Source organism: Drosophila willistoni, chromosome 3R (genome assembly GCF_018902025.1).
Source record: "Drosophila willistoni isolate 14030-0811.24 chromosome 3R, UCI_dwil_1.1, whole genome shotgun sequence".
NCBI lineage: Eukaryota > Metazoa > Arthropoda > Insecta > Diptera > Drosophilidae > Drosophila > Drosophila willistoni.
Window position 1 is genome coordinate 23769112 of NC_061086.1, and position 21910 is coordinate 23791021.

General features: G+C 39.2%; 1 protein-coding gene across 1 annotated transcript; it reads left to right on the top strand.

Annotated features, from left to right (window-relative positions):
- Positions 1–1915: 1915 nt before the first annotated feature.
- On the top strand, positions 1916–21367 carry LOC6647176 (protein serrate). Its single transcript, XM_002070096.4, has 14 exons — positions 1916–2268; positions 6150–6267; positions 7900–8087; positions 12569–12623; positions 12820–13135; positions 15592–15725; positions 15868–16043; positions 16180–16441; positions 17105–17860; positions 17938–18153; positions 18226–18321; positions 19164–19535; positions 19611–20218; positions 20279–21367. Exons 1-14 carry the CDS (start codon positions 1990–1992, stop codon positions 21029–21031), a joined length of 4329 nt encoding a protein of 1442 aa, XP_002070132.3. The 5' UTR covers positions 1916–1989; the 3' UTR covers positions 21032–21367.
- The last annotated feature ends 543 nt before the right edge of the window (positions 21368–21910 follow it).

Below are 21910 nucleotides of genomic sequence, written 5' to 3' on the forward strand. Positions count from 1 at the left end.
TTAGTGCCATGTGAAAGTGTTAAATGTTATAATTACAACAAAAGAAAAAGCAAATACCTCTAGCAATCAAGAAATGCTAAGAAAATTCGTTGAAAAGAGCAACAATCAAGAAATCTCACAATCGACAACTGTGTGAAAAAGCGGAAATAATGCTCAATTACACACAATACATTAAAAATACAATACAATAATTTGTTAATTCAAAGAAAGAAAACCAAAAAGAGAGAGAAAGAGACGGAGAGAAAGAAAAACACACTGGCAAAAAAATAAAAGTAAAAGTGCAAACAAATATATGTGAATGTGAGAGGAGTCGACAAGTGTCTCCACTGTGCCTCCATTGATAAGAGTAGACTCACCCACAATACCCACTTGCGCACACACACACACACACACACACACACTCATATGTTTAACAAATTATAGAACCAAAATGGAATTGAAACATTGTGAAGTGAAAGATAGATAGAATGAAAGAAATGGGGAGAAAAAAGAGAATGAATGCTTGATAATAAAAATAATAATAATAATAATATTAGTCCAGAGATAATCCAAAAGAGTCGGGAATGAAAATGGAAATACCAGATAGATTTGCCTACACTAACCCTAAGGGCATGTGTACTTAATCAATTCTTAGAAATATTGCCATAAAAATATTGAGAAATTCAAGAGCTAAGTCACTAAAATAGATTTTGCAAATTGTTCCTGCAAACCCTTTTCAATAGTCTTTAGTCTCAAGATAGTTAGAGCATTTAGTTAGTCGTGGCGAGTTATATGCAAATAATATGCACCCCTTTAGCGAAAGTTTTGCAGTTGCCTGGCGGGCCACGGGGATATGCTCACTTCCGGTCATGTCTTCCAGCTGAAGCTGGGCCAAACTCATATAAAACATACGCAGGCAGAGTCAACGACTTCCGTTTCGTGCGGCAAGAGAGAGACGAGGCTTTTAGAAACTCCAACTCAAAGCAAATTACTTAATTAAATGGACAATTAACACCCGAGCAAGTGAGGCAAAAAGCCAAAGGGAATCATGAATAATGTGGGCAAGAGTGAAAATATCTGTAAATTAATATGCGCACAAGATGCAAATTACTTTGCCTGGGCCAAAGACAAGACTTGACTGTGACGGTGACGGTGACTGTGTGTGTGTGTGTGTGTCCGCTGAGCTCTGCATCCTCCAGCAACAGCAGCAGCAGCAGCAGCCGCAGCCAGCGGCAACATCAGTGTTAAATTAACATAAATTGAATTGCATTTGCATTTGCTGCACGTTGCCGCTTTTTGCGGTTTATGCGGTTTGCTCTCGCAAAACGTGAATGTTGCCGATGGGCACTTGTTGCAGCAGCAGCAGCAGCAACAGTAACAACAATAACCACAGGCACAGCAGCAGCAACTGCAAGTGCGTGTCAATTAGTGTTGATGAGGCATGCTTAAAGAGCATACAAATAGATTTTCTACAAGCACTTTGCCATCGTGTTTCAATTCCATTTTGTTTAACAAATGTTACAGCAGCAACAACAACACCAACAACATCGTCAGCAGCAGCAACAACAACCAACAACAACAATGTCATATCAAATGGAATTATAAAGTGTATACAAAACAAAATGCGAAGTGAATGAAATAACAACATCTACATACATATACACAAAAGGCAACAGAGAAAAAATAATAATAATAAAGAATATATATATATGTATAATTATAATTTGTGATAACAACATTAAAATGCCACAACAACAGCAAAAAAAGCTACAGCAAACCATAAATGGGGTATTAGTGATTTAGTGAAAATCAAATGATCATATGCAAGTATCATATATGGGCTAATTAAGGCCCTTCCCCACCCAAAAAAAGTCAACAAAAAAAGTTTAAAATTCGTGTGCCAATTGAAAAGAGAGAAAAATAAAAAAAGAAACAACACACAGTTTAAATAAATAAGTAAACGAAGTGCACCTAATTGCCTTCATCTTCAACCAGCATAAAACAAACAGAATGCATAAAATGTTTAGAAAACATTTTCGGCGAAAATCAACAGAGACAGCAACAGAAATGGCAACAACAACAACAACAACAACATCGAGATCATCGTCAACAACAACAACTGAAGGCAGCCTGAGAATGTCTTCAACGTGGCAAAGGCAAAAACAAAAGCCAAAGCCAAAGCCAAGGGAAACCTCAACTTTAGCTCTGCCATCGCTGATCAACGATTGTCGATCATTAAAGTCTGCCTGCAACTTAATTGCTTTAATTTTAATATTGTTAGTCCATAAGGTAAGACAACTTCAGTGAATTTTTTCATCTAAATTGGGGTTTAACATATGCAAAAAACAAAACAAAATCAATGCCCCAAGCCAAAATATGCGGGTGCTTGATAATGATTCGTTAGCCGCAAAAAATCAACTTTGAATCAGTTGCCAATGCTGAGGGCAAGTACCCTCAATTTTTATAGAGCCCAAAAGTATTTTGGACACATTTGAAATGTATTTTTCAAATCAGGTCATAATCATCAATCTTTTGGCTATCCAAATATTTGCCAATGATGTGTGGGAAGAATCATTAGAAAAATTAAATAAAAAGTGCTAGAAGAACAGTCAACTAAATGTAAACTAATAACTTGAAATGAATTTGACTCATTTATGATATCATCAAATATTTTTAAAACATTTTTTAAACATGTATTTTTGAAATTTATTTCATTTGGCAATAAAAAGTATTCGAATTAAAGGAAATATCTAAACAAAACTTTTGAAAGACTTTTTGCTCATCAGAATTTCAAATTTTATAAGCCTGACTGAAATTTAGTAAAAACTTTTGTGCTTTTGGAATGAAAATTGGTCTTAGAATCAAGCAGACTCTCGGTTTAAGCCAAACATTATGTAAATAATTTACCCATTTAGTTTCTTTCTTAATTGAAATTGTTAATAAATGCAAATTATTTGAAATGTTTTTCTATAAAATTTAAGCTCATTTACAAAGTAACTGAAACTTAAGACATTGGCCCTAAAGATAATGCTTACGCTTAATCTTAAAACTTCCTGCATTGCCTATATACATATATATATATATACATATATGTACATATAATTCTCTGGCGCATAAATTGATTTGATTGAGTAGAAAGAAAAAGAGAAGAAAATGAACTTTAATTGCTTGATTTATGCTTGGATTTTGAGTTCAGGGCCAAACTAAGCGGACTTCCTATCGTGAAGTAAATCTTCCTTTTTGAAAGTGATCGCCCTCCTCCCGTTGTGACCACCGCATGCCTATAAATTTAACAAGCTATCGTTCAAAGTATCTTTGTTTTTTTTTTTCTTCTTGGCCAGTTCCCACAACGGTAGTCGTAGATTTCGAGTTGAAATTCTCTTTGCCTGGTTTTGAGTTTTCTGTTTTTGTTTTTTTGGGGCGTAGCCATCATAAAGTGTTACACAAAGTGCCTAAACATGTATTGAGATGCCATAGAAGATGCCTGTGAGGCAATTAAACAGGCAATGAACAGGCAAAACCAGCAACGGTTCAAAAATACATAAAATTAATCGTGGCTGCAGTCCCCAAGACAAGAGACAAAGAGGGATAGAGATATGAAAAGGCTTGTAGGTTAGGCAGAAGGGAGGTAGTAGGTAGAATATAAACACAAACAACAATTTGATTAATACGCAAGAAGCCAAAGTGCCAGGCAGAGCCACACAAAGTCCCCTCCATCCGCCTAGAAGTCCAAGTCCAAGACCGACATTAGAATCAGAGACTGGAGGCAATCAAATTGATTACACACATTTATCTGCGGTTGGGAGTGCATTGATTTAGGGTAAGCGAAGGCGATAAAAGTCGCCGGCAGCAGTTTGCCTTAAATGAGAAATGGATGACTAAATGGTCAATGAGCTGCTGCAACTATTTAGTTGTTAATTAAGCAAAATAAAAAACAGAAAAAGAAACAAACAATTTGGACTTTTCCAAGGAAACGCGATCAAAGCGATCAACTGACAGTTTATTGTATGGCTTCAAAGTGAATTAACCTACTTTTTATTATGGTTGTCTCATCTTGTGAGAGATCTGTGAGATCTCCACTGACATGCGTAAAAAGGCTCCGGACCGGGGCTTAAGCTCAGATTCAGGCTCAGGCTCAGACCTCATAATGTCTGACATTTATTGATCATAAGCTGCGTATTAAACTGGCAACCGAAAAAACATATTCAATAAAATAAAAAAAATGATTTCGAAAGGCATTGAAATGAGTTGCCAAAAGTGGGCTCCCGCTCCCACGTTGTTGGCGAAAACCAACAACAACAACAACGACAAAACGATTTTTTAATTTCAATATAACGTCTGATGTTGGCTGCAGTTTTGTGTCTCATTATGGCAAAACATTATGCCGATAAATGAAAGCAAAAAACCAAAAAATCTTTTTTAATTAAATTTAAGTTTCACATCAATTTTGATATTGTCGGCTTCATTAAGAGATGACATGGGGGGTGGGGATAAGATGAGATGCTGTTATTGTTGTTGTTGGATATTCTTGGCGCCGCATTACTAATTTCTATTTGATCATTTCATGGAGTTTATCTAATCGAATTGATTACGTCAAAGTTTGTCTCGAATATTAACAGATGCAGGCAGCTGCACTTGCCGATCGCGATGCCATCGCGGGTCCAGGCCATGAATGAAATGTAAGAAATGTGATAAATAAATAGTAAGCAGGCAGACAAACCGGTTTCACGAATCAAGAATCCAATCATCCATTGGGGGCTATGTCGAAGACAAACACTGTGGCTGGGGCACTGACCAAACAAAAGGAAATCACAAGAAAACGAACTCACAAAAAGAAAATAAACCCAAAGAAAGGACAGAGAGACGGACGGATGGACGAACGAACTGAAGAGGAGACCAACTGAAGAGTCCCCCAAGAAGCAAGAAGTTGCATTGATTGATCTATGGCATGATCAACGATGCATGCAACTTCCAAGACAACTTCTATGTATATCTACCAACCTCTTTCATTCTCTCAGTCTCTTAGAGTTCTTTTTTTTTAGAAATTGTGGCACAGGTGCAGAGAGCCTCTTTGCCGTTAGCCTGACATCCTGTGGATCTCTCTCAAGGCTAAATTGCAATTTATTTCTAATAAACTTATCAACGCTGCCAAGAGCTACCAAAAGCCGACGACACTTGACCATAAATTTTGTGAAATATGAAACCATTAAAGTTGGCGTTAAAGTCAACCAGTTAAAAGTTTTCATTAGCATATATATTCCCACTCCAGCCTCCCGCCCCTTTGGCCAGGTCATCACCGCCCAGTTCAACCAGTAGGAGAACATTAAAATACAAAGTTGATAGCCCAGTCCCAGGAATATGTGCATAGAATGTCTTGAAGAAAGAGGGGAGAAAATGGGAAAACTTATGAGCAGCGATTACCCGAAGAATAGTTAAATTTTATGTACAATTTCTCAGGCAGAAAGTTGCAACCGGGCGATCTAATGTATTTGTAATTTAATGGCAAATGTTGCCATTCAGCGATTTCTGGCGATTTCCAGCGATTCCAGCGACTACAACGACTACTCTTCATTTGATACGAACAAAAGGCATTCTAAATTATACGAAAAACTGTTGGATATCTCCTCGTTTGATTAAGTGAACCGAACAATGTTCAATCTTGGCCATATAACTTTACAGTTATAGGCGCTTTGTGTGAAAATATACATATTTCTCATTATTTTCATGTTTCATTTGTCGGTAGATTTATCGATAACTAAAATCCCCCCTCAGCTACTCCTCCACCCATTCCATCTAAACGCTTACAATCACTTGAAGAAAAAAAACTATTTCTTTTTGATTTTCTTTTCTTCGTGTTTTTAATTAAAACCTCTACCATAGTCCAATCAGAGCGCCCTAGGTGGCTTATTAGCTTTTACAACGAGCAAAGCGAACGAACTCTAGAGCGTTGAGCATATTATTTGATAGGACAACCGACCAAGAGAGTTGGCTGGGAATCGGTGGAGTGAGGGGAAGGGTTTGTTGTTGGTTGGTTGGTTGGTTGGGGTATTCGTTATGGACCATGATTGATTTGAACGATTTGGAATTTGTTTACATGCTGATGATGTTGATTTTCGATTTTCTGACTTTTGTTAAGTTTTTCCCCACTTTTTCATTTTTTTGTTTTCCAGATATCCGCAACTGGTAACTTTGAGTTGGAAATATTAGAAATCTCAAATACCAACAACCATCTACTAAGCGGCTATTGCTGTGGCGTACCAACAGAATTAAGGGCCACCAAAACGACGGGTAAGTCAATCTAAGTAATCAATTTCATTGGCAACTTACATTCTCATTTAGTCAAGATTAAAATTAAAAACACAAGTTATAAATAGAATAGCATTAATGAGTGGGTCAGGTTTAAGATTTAGTCTTTAATTTCTGGCTACAGTTTTATTTCTAAGACTAAAGCAAAATATTAGAAAAACTATAATGTTTTCAAAGATAATATTGAAGAAGGAATATATTAATGTTTTTTTATAGTATTTCTCTGTCTAATTGAACTATTATGGATTCAGACTCTTAAATAAGAATTAATCTTTTCCGTTTTTGGTATAAGAACAAAATTGTTGACTTTAGTTTGTCTCTGATAGCTGATTTTTTTAAGAGATTATCAAAAATCTCAATAATTTATATAGGCAAAGTTTGTATAAACAGTCTACTCTTCTTTTCCTGTCTAAAATTGTATACCAAAGTTAGGATTTAGTAATAGAGAAGATGTAGACAAGGCAATCACACACTTAAATATAGAATACCTAATAATCTTCTAGAATAATCTTGTGTATTACTAAATTCTAGCTCACACACTTAAATATAGAAAAAAAGCCTGGTTAATTACGGTTTTAACGGAAAAGAGTTTAATTTCTGACAAAAAAGGATAACAGGCATTTTTTATATATGTATTTATATTTATCCTATATTTATCCTAAACTCATTCGATTTTGATTAAATTTGATGCAACTGCAGCTAATTGGATGCATTTGTTAATTACTTAGTTTGGTAAAAAGTTTTACTTATGACAAATTTGTTTTTCGAAAGACTTAATCTAATGGTAATTAATATAGTCGATCTATTAAATTAGCTTTAATAAATGTATTGGACTAATTAGTGTAAAAAATATGTAGGCTAGTAACACTATGTAACAAGATTTTTGTCCATGGGTTGTATTTAATTGTTATTTCCCAGTCAGTTATTTCCCAAAAGTATAGAAGACAGCTATTGTCCCAAGATAATAATGTAATCTTAGACTCTATTTTCGAATGTTTATCTTTAACTAATATAGTGGATCCGTTTAGACTAAAACCGACTGGATTAACTCTATTGTAAACTTTTTTTAGACGGAGATGCTTCTTTTCGGGTTATTGTAACTTCTGCCAAAATTATTATATTATTTTTCCAAAGAGATCTATAAAAATATCAAACTCTGAAAGAGAAATTTTTAAAAGTAATAAATATAGAATCTTATATGATATCATCATAGAAGCTTAATATAAATATAGCTAAGTATAATGATTCAAACTTGTCTTAACGTGTTTCCGCATTAAGATAAATTGTCATTTTTTGCGTATTTCAATAATGGATTAGATATATTCCAGCTTATATAGAAATACAAATACATTACTCAATGATTTAGACGAGCTTTATACTTGAATTATTTGGGGCATTGGAATTTATTTAAATGAAATTTCATTCTCTTATCGCTGTCAACTAAAATAAAAGTCAAGGCCTCATCCTAAATATTTTATCAGCACATTTGTATTTCCCCATATACATATGTATACATACATTTCAGTTAAAAAATTATGCAACTCTTAATCATTATAATGGTTTTAATTTCTCTCTCTCTCTCACTCTCTCTCACCCTTCTCTGTTTCTTTTTAGGCTGCTCACCATGCACAACAGCGTTTCGATTGTGCCTGAAGGAGTATCAGACCACCGAACAGGGTGCCAGCATATCAACAGGCTGCTCATTTGGCAACTCGACCACAAAAATTCTAGGTGGTTCCAGTTTTGTACTTAGTGATCCGGGTGTGGGCGCCATTGTGTTGCCCTTCACGTTTCGCTGGACGGTAAGTTGGCGTGAGATTTTATAACTCTCTTTCTCTCCCTCTCTATATATCTCTGTCTTTTCTCTCATCTGCCGCAACCGCACACTTTTGGCACGAGTTCTCTTGATATGAGAAGTGGGGGGAGGGGAACTATCGTTCCGCCTGGCTGCAAGAATTTCTTTGCATTTGATAAGACTCTCGCTCGTGCTGGTTTTTTTTTCTGATAAGACTTCTTCTAGTTGCCTATTTCCGGCAGTGTTTAAATATTTCATATAAAATTTTGGGTTGATTATTAGATTCATTTTTTCTTATTTATATGAAAGGTTGAATCATCTTCGTTTTGGAAAATAAATCACAGAACTGAGCCGCTTACTCCCTTTTTTTGATGGAGAGCGGGGGAGCCGGGGTATAGGCCAAAGAAGATGTTTGGGCAGTAGCCGAAAAAAAAGCAATTAAAATTTATGTTTTATGTTCCCTTTTTTTTCCTTTTTTTGTTGGTATTTTGAACAGCTCTTAAGCGGCTTTCGGTTAATTAAGTGACCATAATGCGGGCTTATGACTGCGAAAAAAAAAAAATAAAGAAACACACACAAAACATCGACTTTGGGCCACGTTAAAATGTAACCTGACTGGGCGTAGCTGCTAGAGTTCAATTAAATTCAGTAATATTATTTCTTTGGCTTTTATACAACTATTTTGGGTTCTGCATTTGGTAATGTACACAACTAACTTGGTTAACAATTACACGCCTTCCCCCAAGTCGCCAGTCCCAGTTGTAGTAACAGCCACAGCCCAACTAATGGCAACTTGGCTGACAAAAAAAAAGTATAAAAATAAACGTCGACATCGACGTCGGCATGCGCATGCGCCGTCGTTTACATTAAGCCAAGTCAGAGGCAGAGACAGAGTCAGAGTCAGAGTCAGACTTGGACTTGGTCTTGCTCTTGGGTTTTTGGTTTTCGGTTTGGTGTTGTGCTTTTTTTTGGCCTGGGTCTCTCTGGGCTCTGGGGTTCTGAGTCAGTGTAGACGCGGCGCAGTGTGTCGGTGTCGTGGCCTGAAGTGCGGACAACCTGTTCCGTGGGAACATTACCTTGTCGCGCTTGTCGCTTCGCCCGATGGCGATGGCGATATGTTACGCTTCGCTTTGGTTTCGCTTTAATCTTTTTGCTGGCAAACAGCCTGCAGCTCACACATATATGTGTGTGTGTGTGTGTGTCTCTGAGTGTGTGTGTGTGAAACGAAACCTGGCAAATGTTTGCCCTGGACGTAGACATAGTCAGTGGTGATGAAGCTGAAGCTGGAACTGGCGTTGGCAAATTCTGCATACACATATTTGCAGACAGACTCAAGAAGCCTTTCACAAAATCACGAAATCTTCGAAAAAAAAAAAAATAAATCGAAAATAAAAACTTTATTGAGCTGCCGATATACAAATACTTCATACTCATACTCATACCATATGCCTGGCTGCTGCTGCTGCTGATGGTTGATGGCTGATGCGCAGCAATTGTCCCACTTTTTATTGAATGACTTCTTTTTTTTATTATCGTTTTTCGTCTGTCTGATATTTCTTTTCCTCTGTTTGATTGAGTGAATGGCATGTTAAAGAAAAACTTATAAACATGACTTATGGAAATACTTGAGCAGCAAGTTGAAGCAGCAGCAACTACATCATAACATACCATCATCGTCATCATCATCATCATCATCTTCATCATCATCATCATCAACATCAGCATCAAGGCTTCAATGTAACTGTCAAATACATAGGCACTTCATAAATACTATGTTTTTTGGGGGCCCTCAACCGAATTTCACTTGACAATAATTTTCAATTGTTTTTTAACCTTTTTTTTTTTGTTTAAGTACGCGTGCGCAACCATTGAAAAATACTCAAGTGGAATTTGTTTTTGGTGCCTCTTGTTCCACTTTCAATTATATATAAATATATTTTGTGCTTCTTTCTTCTGGCCACGTTAAATGCTTCCAATGCCATTGATAAAACATAATGCTCAATGAAAGTGGCCAGGGGGCGGTGGGTCAACGGGGGGTAGGGGGTTCTTGACAATTGTGTTAACATTTTAGTGGCCAATTGAATGCTTAAGAATTGTCTAAATAATTGCTACTTGAATTTTAGTTAAATGACTGACAGACAGATCAAAGATAAATATGTCTGATCGAATGATCTGATCTGTAAATTAAGCTAATGCGTGTTTTTAGAGATTGTAGATTTAAAGTTGTAAGTCGTTTTTTTCTTAGATAGGCTTGACAAATTTTCTCATTTGATAATTATAATTAATGACTAATAAGTCAATTGCAAAATGTTGTTATCTAAAATATGTTTGAATTGAAAATATTGAGATCTGTTTGCATTTCCGATTAGTCTATTTTGAGTAAGCTTCTCATCGAAATTGATTTTATTTGCTTTCACTTTCGTTTTTAAATAAAATTAGTCTTTTTGAATTCTTTAGTTTTTAGTCAATGTATTACTTCGAATTCTACTTATAATTACAAACGATTAGATAAAGAAATACGTTTACTTTTTAAAAAGATTCAGTTATGATAGAACATGACTGGTTTTTTTAGTAGAGATCTAATTACTGTTTACTTTTTATATTTTTGTTCAATTCAAGTTGAAAGTATTTTAAACAAACTTGCTTATTGTTTGGCATTTACAATTGGAAATCAATTGTTTACTTCATTTGTGGTAATTGACCTTGTAAGATTTTAGCCATTTCAGTATTAATTTAAAGCTTCTCAATTTTTCAATTTTTACTAAAACCATTTTTATTTCCATTCCTCATGTGTTTGCTACTTTGAGCTAGAATTTGATTGTTATAAAATAAAATTAGATAGTTTGAATCTTCTAAACTTTTAAAATAAAATAAAATAGTTTGAATCTTCTAAACTTTTAGAATAAAATAAAATAGTTTGAATCCTCTAAACTTGGCCAACAAATACAATAAGGTGTAATGCAAAATTCTAGTAATTATTGACAATAGGTAAAACGATTGATTTAGTTGAAAATTCTTCTCTAAACAATATATCACTTTGATTCAAATGTTTCTCTTATATACTAGAGAATAAAATACTTTGAGTTCAATTTATTAAGCTTAATATAGAGATTTCCGTATTTACGCCAAAGTTAAGATATACAGTGGTAAAAATAGTTATTTTTAGTGTTATTTGGAATAAAGCTGAAAGAACTTACTAAACTAACTTACTCACTAAAAACCAATAAGACAAAGTATTTATATTTCTGTAAATCGTTTGGAAAAAGTGTTTAAATTTTCGTAAAATATTTCCATCTGCTGTTTATAAAAACGAACAAGTGTTAAGAGAGACTTTTGGATGTTTCTTAGTTTAGCTGGCATAAGTTTCGATTGACTTCATCAAAACTTGAGCCTCTAATCTTTCTTAGTTAGCCAATTAATCAATGGTGGTCAAAACTCAATAAGGATTACCACCGCTCAATTGGTATTGATTGGTTAGCATAACTAAAAGATCGAGAACAGAATGCCATATGGATAGATCTCCATTTTAAAACCGAATCTATGTAAATGGCGCGTGTCTGTGTCCGTCCGGTGGGTAATCTAATACCAAAATTCTAACGCCATTTTCAATTGAAAAACTTCCGCTAGCTCACTTTTGCCATGTGCCAGCAGATAAATAAGATTTCAAATGATATTCATATAGACCGGAACAGAATCCCAAAATGACCATGATGATGATGATGATGTTAGTTATTATTCAATGGAAGGGAATTTAAATTGAAATTTGAGCTGAGACTGGATGGGTGTAGGGGAGCTTGGGGGGGATATGGATAGATTTGCAAACTATGTCAAGTTGTTGTCATCAACTGTCTGGTCTTTGGACTGATTTAGTGTCACGTCGCCTCGCATAGCCAGAGAGGGGGGACAGGGCAATTACATGGGAATAAAATCGTCTCCAGCTCTCTCTCTCCATAGTTGTAATGCCGGAACGCTAAATGAACGTTTCCTGGCATCCAGCGGCGACGTCGTTTAATTGCTTTTTGCTGAACAAGAAATCTTCTGAGGCTACTCAATTTTTATAGTCGAATGCAAAAAGTAAAAAACAAAAAAGAGAATTTGTTTATTTTTTTTGTTTTTTTAGTTGGGTCTGGGACATGGCACCCACTGTCTTGGACTTGATCTGTGTTTAGAAAGTCGTTGAGCTTTGTTTTACTTTTTTTGGTTTGGTTTGGTTTGCTTTGCTTTGGTTTTGCGTGAAATTAAAGTGTTTGCTTGCGTTGTCTTCATTTGCATTGTACCGACTTGAGATTAAACTGTCCATTAGCGTCACACACACAGAAAAAAGACTGGGAAAAGGAGGCCTGCAACTAAAATTGGCTATACCAACTCCTTGTCTCCTCTCTCTCGTCTCCAACTTCAGCTTCTCTTCCTTGCATTGTAATTTCATCGCCAACTCAACTCAACTCAAGTCTTTTCTTCTCTTCTCTTTTTTGCCATGTTCAATTACAGAAGTCGTTTACGCTGATATTGCAGGCGTTGGATATGTACAACACATCGTATTCAGGTAAGTGCGGTGGCAATTGCAGACATGCCTTGTTGTTGCTTGCCTTAATTAGCTTAGGATTTTTACTTGAATTGTTGCCAACAATGTCTAAACTGTTTGTGTTTGTGTTTGTGTCTCTCTGTCTTATTCTCTCCCACCTAACAATTACCATGGAACGCCAACATTGATGCCACCATCGTTGTTGCATTGTTAGCAGATGCGGAAAGGTTAATTGAAGAAACATCATACTCGGGCGTGATACTACCCTCACCGGAATGGAAAACTCTGGATCACATTGGACGCAATGCACGGATCACCTACCGCGTCCGGGTGCAATGTGGCAATTACTATTACAACACGACCTGCACGACCTTCTGCCGGCCACGGGATGATCAGTTTGGTCACTATGCCTGCGGTTCGGAGGGTCAGAAGCTTTGCCTAAATGGCTGGGAGGGTGACAACTGTGAAAAGGCCATTTGCAAGCCGGGCTGTGATCCGGCCCATGGTAAATGTGATCGACCTGGTGAATGCGAGTAAGTCAAGTCTTTTTGTCATTATGAACATGTCTTTTTTTTGCCCCCTTTTAACGAGGTGATTATGACACTTTTTGCGTTTAATGGTGTTTGCCCCGAAGCCGGGGTCCATGGCAGACAGTTATAATGGTCATTGGACTGTTTTTTATGGGTGATTGGCACTAGTGGAATGGGTTCTATACTTGAGAGAGAGAGAGAGATGTGCTAGTAAATTAGCGGATGTGTGAAATAGTTTTCAGAGTTTCTCTCACACACATGCAAATCGAGGCTAAGACTAAGGCTGCTAACAGGAATTTTTCGAAAATAGCCATTAAATGAAATTCTTACCAATTCTTTCTCTCTCTCTCTATCTCTCTCAGTCTCTCTGAGGAAATCAGATTACATTCCGCATTCCTTATTAAATTGTTCGCACTTTGCTGCCAGAGAGATAGCATACAAATGGCCTTTCCAATGGCTATAGAGTTGTAACCCAACTAGGAGTCTATAATCAGCCATCAGGAGCTATCGATTGTGTAGTTCCCAGTACCAGAATCGAATGCTCTTAACCTAATCAAACGCCCGCACGATGGCCAATGCCAAAGCGCTCTCTGCCACCATGATCATCATCATCATCATCATCATCATGATCTTGGCCACTTCTTTTCGCCTCTCTTGGGCAGGGGGGCCCCCAATGGAGGCAATGGAGGCAATGGAATGGTCATGCCGACAGTCTGCAACATAGAACGAACAACCACAAGTTGCAGGCAGCACGAAAAAACGTTTGTTGTTCTTGTTGCAGTTGTTGCCGTTGTTAATGTTTCAGCGTAACACAGAATACGTGAGCCAGCGGCCATGATTGCCTTTTTTTCTCCTTTGGCTGCACTGCATCATGATGCGCCCGTCACTCAAGCAACCAGGCTAACCTCTCCCTCCTTTCCTGCACTTCCCTGGCTCTTGGTTTCTCTAGCATTGGTCCTGATTCTAAATAGCAATAATTAGTGTGGCCTAGAAACCATCAAACAGAGAAATACAACAGGCAACAACAGCAACAAATCTAGTCGAAATGCTGCGAACAGATTTCCGCTCTGCCAACAATTATAAAGCCCGAAGAAAAATTACTTTTGCTGTTTGCACGTTGCTGACTGGGGATGGCTGGGCTGCCATTTGGCAGAGACTTCAGAGCCTGGCAATAGATTCGCTTACAGATAACAACAGGCTGCTGTTTTTAATGAAATCATAAATTATAGACATCGAACAACGGCCATCGTCCAGGCCTCAAGTCTCAAGTCCATGTCTACATAGTTCTCTGGCCTGGCCTGGCCTATCGCATGGCAACGTCATCCCAGATCGCCTGGTCTTGTAGAGTTAGCACCTTGGCAGCGATAACTCCGATGGCCGGGCAATTTAACTTTGATCCCCTGCACTTTGGCGTGTTGTGGCGATAAAATCGCCGGCGCAGCAGCACCAACAGCAACAGCAACAATACCAATAGCAACATCAATTGCTGGCAGTAAGGAAAGGTTTTGTTTTGTATTTTTTTTTTCCTTTTGCATTTAGCTGCATCAAGGCCAAAGTTCAAAGTGACCCAATTCGGTGGTTAGATTTCTGTTTTAGACACAACTTCATTCCCAGCGCAAATTGAAATGTCTCAAAATAATCAAATTTAGTCTGGAAAATAAATCTTCAACTAAATGTTAGAATAGATCGTGTGCCATAAAACAATTGATCTTATTTACCAGCTATTTAAACTACAGTGAAACCTCGATATAACGAATCTGAGGGGGATCGCAAAATTATTCGTTATATCTATTGATTCGCTATAGGTACTGAAATGTAAAACCTTAGTCCTTTCAAGGGACTTAACAAAAAATTCGTTATATTGGGTTTTTCGTTATAACGAAGTTCGTTATATCGAGGTTTCACTGTATATTGTTTGCTTTCGAAAGTAACAATAAATAAGGAATTATATTTTATTAATATTAAATTTAATTTTAACTTTAGTTAGACTTGAAATCACTCCAAAGTACATAAAATGTTTTCGATTGCTTCAGTTAATTTCATATTTTACCCAATTTATATATATTTTTTTATATTTAAGGTTTAATGGTGGCAAAAATTGAAGAAAAGTTGTCTTTAATGGAAAATTCTTTATATTGTTTACAAGTATCCAATTTGAATTTGAAAAGCCTACAACATGCATTATTAGAAAATCACTCATACGACATGTTGTTCCATTTGTTAATCTACTTAATATTTAGACATGAATTTCATTTGGAGTTTAGTTATGTGTCATCTGGGTTATATTTAGTCGTAGTCTAATAAATTTAGAGATACTCAAATTAGCAAATAAACTCTCACTCTCAATAGAGTAAACTAATTCAATTGGTTCAAAGTCACATAAATCTGTGAAATATTGTCTTGCCAAATTCATTGCTGCAATTTTTGTAATCAATGTTGCATAAATTTACCACTTTCAGGTGTCGACACGGCTGGCGAGGACCATTGTGTGATGAGTGCATGGTCTATCCTGGATGCAAGCATGGTTCCTGTAATGGCACTCCATGGAAATGCGCCTGCGACACCAATTGGGGTGGCATATTGTGCGATCAAGGTAAGTGACCCCCAAGTGGTACGAGGCAATTACCTAGCTAGGCCAGCTGGCTGGTGGCATCATCGATAATCATCGAAAGTCGTGGCATATTTCATAGTTTCGTTTCGGTTTCGCATTTTCTTTTCGTTTTTCTCTTGGTCAGATTTAAATTACTGCGGCACCCATGAACCCTGCCAGCATGGCGGCACCTGCGAGAACACTGCACCGGATAAATATCGCTGCACATGCGCCGAGGGTCTATCGGGCGAACAGTGCGAGATTGTGGAGCATCCGTGTGCCACACAGCCCTGTCTCAATGGCGGCACATGTACTCTCAAGGTAAACCCTCAATTTATAGACATTTTCGCAGTGCCATAAAATAATTTAATATGCTGCCGCCTCCCGATTTTGCTCCATGCTCCCGCTGCAACCTTAATTTCAATCTTCAATCCCCATTTCCATTTCCATTTCACAGCAAATGAATGCAACGAGACTAGCGCTAACATATCGTTCCATGCATGGCATGAGTTCCGCCATGGGCAAGCCAATAAGCCGACGCAATTCAATACGCAGTCTGGCCAATCTACGCCAGGAGTCTGCATCTACCTTGTCGTCGTCGTCGTTGTTGTCGTCATCCTCTCAGTCTCAGTCTTTGAATGGCTCCCAGCTGACGCCTTTGGCCGCTGAGTTTACTTGCGGCTGTTCAGCCGGCTGGACGGGACCGACATGTGAAATAAGTGAGTTTTGATTTAATTTTTGTTCTTTTCCAGCACGCGATTAGCCACAGCAACAGCTACAACAACAACAACCACAGACTGGACTCGTCTGTCTTGGCCAGTTTACTTTAGTTGGCCGTTCATGCAATTGAGCACACACGCATTTGACTGTAGCGAAATGAAATGAAATCAAATGAAATGAAATGAAACGTATCACGCACAGGCGGTGGTTAAGTTGTTGTTGTTGTTGTTATTGCTGTTGCTGTTGCTGTCGTGTTTTGATTGTTGCCACGGTGGTCCGTCGAATTTGATTTTGCATTCCAATTGGAGCACGACCAATATATTCACAAGAAACAATTCGCTTAGCCAATACATCAGACCTAATTAAGGGAATTCATAGTTGGATTTACCAAATTCACGATGAGAAAGGTTGAAATAACTCAGACACACACACACACACACACACACAACATCCAGTTGAGATTTGAGAGTGTAGATAAGTTTGGTTGGTCTTTAGGAACCACACATCATTTTGCTGCATCAGTTCAATGACTTAAACCACCTGCTCGTCCACTTGTCCACTCACAAAGGCCTCAACAACAAAATCAACACATTTGCACTTCAGCTTGGGATGGCACTTAACCAATCTGTTTTAACTTTTTACCCCTCCCCCCACTCCAACAGATATCGACGAATGCGCCGGCGGTCCCTGCGAACATGGTGGCACTTGTGTCGATCTAATCGGTGGCTTTCGTTGCGAATGCCCGCCCGAGTGGCGCGGCGATGTCTGCCAGGTGGACGTGAACGAATGCGAGGCACCACACGGCCATGGCTCATCTCTGCCGGCGAATACACTGCTGACCACAACGGCCAGTGCCATCATTGTGAGTAATTTGAGCAGTTCGGCTGCATTGCTGGCGGCGCTTACCTCGGCGGTGGCTGCCTCTGCCTCGGCATCGAATGCTGCCACCACCATTGGACCCTGTATCAATGCGCGGGAATGCCTCAATCTGCCGGGCTCGTTCTCATGCGTTTGCCTAGAGGGCTGGGGTGGACCCACGTGTGCCGAGAATCTCGATGATTGCATGGGCCAGTGCAAGAACGGGGCCAGCTGCATCGATTTGGTCAACGACTATCGTTGTGCCTGTGCTCCTGGCTACACGGGACGCGACTGTGAAACGGATATAGACGAGTGTGCCACTTCGCCGTGCCGCAATGGTGGCGAATGTGTCGATATGGTAGGTAAATTCAATTGCATTTGCCCGCTTGGCTATTCGGGCTCACTGTGCGAGGAGGCCAAGGATCATTGTACTCCCTCACCGTGTCTGCAAGGACGATGTCTGAACACACCTGGCAGCTATTATTGCCACTGTCCGCCAGATCGTGCCGGCAAGCATTGTGAGCAATTGCGTCCACTTTGCTCCCAGCCGCCCTGCAATGGTGAGTAGTTTTTGCTAATTTCCGAGAGGGGATTCCAAATATGGCTAACTTTTTTGTATAATCTTTTGACGAAACAGAGGGCTGCTTTGCTAATGTTAGCTCCAGTTCCAGTACTGCGGCAACTAAAACAAAAGTAGCAACAACAACCACAACGATGACAACAACAACAACAACAACAACAATGAGTACAGCAAATGCTGTGCCCTGCAGCGGTCATGGCAGCTGCGAAATGAGCGATGTGGGTACCTTCTGCAAATGTCATGTGGGCCACACTGGAACCTTCTGCGAACACAGTGAGTAGTCTTAATCTACGCAAGCGCGACTAAGAGACACACAGCAAAAGCCAACTCATTAACTTTCCGCAGATCTCAACGAATGCTCACCGAATCCTTGTCGAAATGGTGGAATTTGCCTTGACGGTGACGGCGACTTTACATGCGAATGCATGTCGGGATGGACAGGTGAGTCTCAGAGTCTTTAAGTCGTCGTCTAAAGACGAAGTGAACGTCAAAGCGTTGCAACAAGTGCAGGCCACAACCACAGAAAGAGAAAAGAAAGAAACAAAAACAAAAAAAAAAAGCAATTAGCCGAAGTCTGAATGCACTAAAATAAAACGAAAATTTCCAATGAAGACACAGAGGGAAACATCATAGACAAAGTCAAGTGAATTTGCTTAATACCCTTGCAACTGCTAGGAAATTTCGTAGTTTTTTCCTTTCGTTTTTTTATAACCTGCCACCGAGACGAAGGTCGTAGGGGAAGTCATGGTACTTGCATTTGGTAGTAGAGTATAAAAACCTGCTATAAGTCGACTGGCTGACTTTGCGCATTATTAACGCTTTTGGGGTCTCTAAATGGGCGCAAAGAGGAGAGTCCGGGCAATGAGTTAAGAGCGCCATTGACTGAGGCGGTCGCATTTATTTGAACATTGAAAGTTGGCAGTCATTACGGCAACGATTTGGCCAAAAAAGAAACGGCAATAGAGAGAGAGATAAACTGAGAGAAATATGTGCGCGTTAGTCGCAGTTTGCCACATGTGGCAAACCCAAAAGCTAACAATGATTTATGTTTGTTTTTAATTTGCGATTTGCATATTTCACGCGTTTCGCTTTTTTGTCACAGTTACACCAAATGGCCAATAAAACTAGATTCAGATAAGGTTTTAGATTTATTTATATCTAACTACGTTCACATCGATCTTTGTCAGCGTTCGCATTCGCGCACTCGCACTTTTACTTTTTTCGATTCGTTCAGCCAGTTCGTTGTCTAAGTCTTTTGTTTTCGATTTTTCTTCGATTTTTAGGCAAACGCTGCTCGGAACGGGCAACTGGCTGCTATGCTGGCCAATGTCAGAATGGAGGAACTTGCATGCCTGGAGCACCGGACAAGGCATTGCAGCCGTATTGCCGTTGTGCTCGCGGCTGGACGGGTCCATTTTGTGCCGAGGCCATCGACCAGTGTCGTGGTCAACCGTGCAATAATGGTGGAACCTGTGAATCTGGAGCCGGATGGTTTCGTTGCGTATGTGCTCAAGGCTTCTCCGGTCCCGATTGCCTCATCAATGTGAATGAATGCTCGCCCCAACCTTGTCAGGGAGGTGCCACCTGCATAGACGGCATTGGCGGCTACAGTTGCATCTGTCCACCTGGACGACATGGACTACGCTGTGAGATATGTAAGTAGTAGATGAAGGAGTACCTTGAAAATCAGTAAGTAATTAAATTCTCTCTCTCTCCCTCTCTCTCTGTAGTGCTATCCGATCCCAAGTCGGCTTGTCTCAATGCCAGCAACACAATCTCTCCGTATACGGCTCTCAATCAGAGTCAAAATTGGCTGGACATGGCTCTATCCGGTCATAGCGAGGAGGATGAATATTGCAACTCGTGCGTCTGTGAGAATGGCACTTCGCGTTGCACGAATCTCTGGTGCGGTCTGACCAATTGCTTCAAATTGGATCCTTTGTCCAAGTCATCCAATCTTTCCGGTGTCTGCCGCCAACATGAGGTGTGTGTGCCCGCCCTGAGTGAGACTTGTTTGGCCCCGCCTTGTCAGGTGCGTGGCGATTGTCGATCTTTGGAACCATCGAGACGTGTGGCTCCTCCACGGCTGCCCGCCAAAGCTAGCTGTTGGCCCAATCAAGCTCTTGTTAATGAAAATTGTGCCAGACTTACGATTCTATTGGATCTCGAACGAGTGGGCAAAGGAGCCTCAGTGGAGGGTCTCTGTTCGCTTGTAAGGGTTTTGCTGGCAGCACGTTTGGTCAAGCAGCCAATGAACAACTCGGGCCAGGAGCAGGGCTTATTGATGGTGCTGTGTGATCTGAAGACGGCTACCAATGATACCATCGAATTGACAGTGGTAAGTTTGGCTAATAGTTTGCTCATTATCGACTTTACTTATCTTTTTCTCTTTGTCCAGTCTTCTAGCAAATTGAACGATCCTCAACTGCCGGCCGCGGTGCTTTTGTTGGGTGAACTTCTTAGTTCGCGGCAACTGAATGGCATCCAACGTCGCAAGGAGCTGGAACTGAAACATGCCAAGCTAGCGGCACTCACCTCGATTTTGGAGGTGAAACTGGAGACGGCTCGCATTGCCGATGGATCTGGACACAGTCTTTTGATTGGTGTCCTCTGTGGCATTTTCATTGTACTCGTCGGCTTCTCCATATTCATCAGTTTGTATTGGAAACAAAGGATGGCCTATCGCAGTAGTTCTGGCATGAATTTGACACCTCCCTTGGATGCCTTGCGGCATGAGGAGGAGAAGTCCAATAACTTGCAGAACGAAGAAAATCTCCGTCGATATACAAATCCACTCAAGGGGAGCACCAGTTCCCTGCGTGCCACCACCGGCATGGAGTTAAGCTTGAATCCCGCCCCAGAACTTGCAGCCTCAGCGGCCAGCAGTTCTGCCCTGCATCGCTCCCAGCCGCTGTTTCCGCCGTGCGATTTCGAGCGGGAACTTGACTCCGGCACAGGCCTAAAACAGGCCCACAAACGTAGCTCACAGATTTTACTGCACAAAACACAAAATTCGGATATGAAGAAGAATACGGTTGGCTCACTGGATAGTCCCAGAAAGGATTTTGGCAAACGATCGATCAACTGCAAATCGATGCCGCCGCCTGCCTGTGATGATAATGGCGATATACTAACCACTGTGGTGGTCTAGGTCCTAGGCATCCAACCGTGATCTCAGGTCCCTGCTCGAAAAGTTCCAATTTGCCAACAGCACGGGCGAGATTTATTCCAAGTGCATTAGTAGTGTATATTTAGTAATAATAGTAACTAACAATTAAGGCATTTAGCTTAAGTTTAAGGCCCAGTTTAGTTTAGTATCGATACTCTGTTCTCTTCGCTAAGCAAACATCCTACAAAGTGTGATATTTAGTGTAACCCAGATGCGCATTTAAATCCATTCGTTTGCTTATTCAATGCGTAATTCTTCTTGGCAAGAAAGTACAAGCTACTGTACATAGTTCTCAATTAGTATAGGAGGGGGTAGGGGTAGGGTTGGGGGGAGGGAGAAAAGCGCACTCTCAATTTGTAGGCATAGATATTTCTTAGATATTAAGCTAAAGCTGTATATATTGTATATTGGGAGGGAGTTAAGTAACAGTTACCGTTATTGTATTTTGTCTGTAGTAGAACTTATCAAACAAAAAGAAGAAGAACATTTTTAAAACTGTAGGCTAGACTTAAAAAGTTGTTTGCACTATACATATATAAAGCAATAATTAAAATTAATAACCCGTAGATATATAGATATATATATAAATAAATAGATATACCCACATTTAGTGAGATGTAACAAATTAACATACATATTTAGTAATATTTATTTATTATTTTTACAAAACAACAATTGTTTCATCTAGCAGCAAAATAAAGTTAGTGAAAAAATACACAATAAATTTCTAATGGACTTTATTTCAAATTAAATTAGAATTTTAATGGCTGAATAGAAAAAATTAATAATAATCAAGAAGTAAAGTCTAGATTGAATTTAAATTAAAATGTCCTAAGAATTTTGATTTGAGCCCAGGACTGA

Excerpts from the sequence above, each read along its gene's own strand:
- LOC6647176 (XM_002070096.4), top strand. The coding sequence starts at position 1,990 with ATGCATAAAATGTTTAGAAAACATTTTCGGCGAAAATCAACAGAGACA. Across the intron at positions 8,088-12,568 it reads CCTTCACGTTTCGCTGGACG|AAGTCGTTTACGCTGATATT; the intron begins GTAAGTTGGCGT and ends GTTCAATTACAG. Across the intron at positions 19,536-19,610 it reads TGGACTACGCTGTGAGATAT|TGCTATCCGATCCCAAGTCG; the intron begins GTAAGTAGTAGA and ends CTCTCTCTGTAG.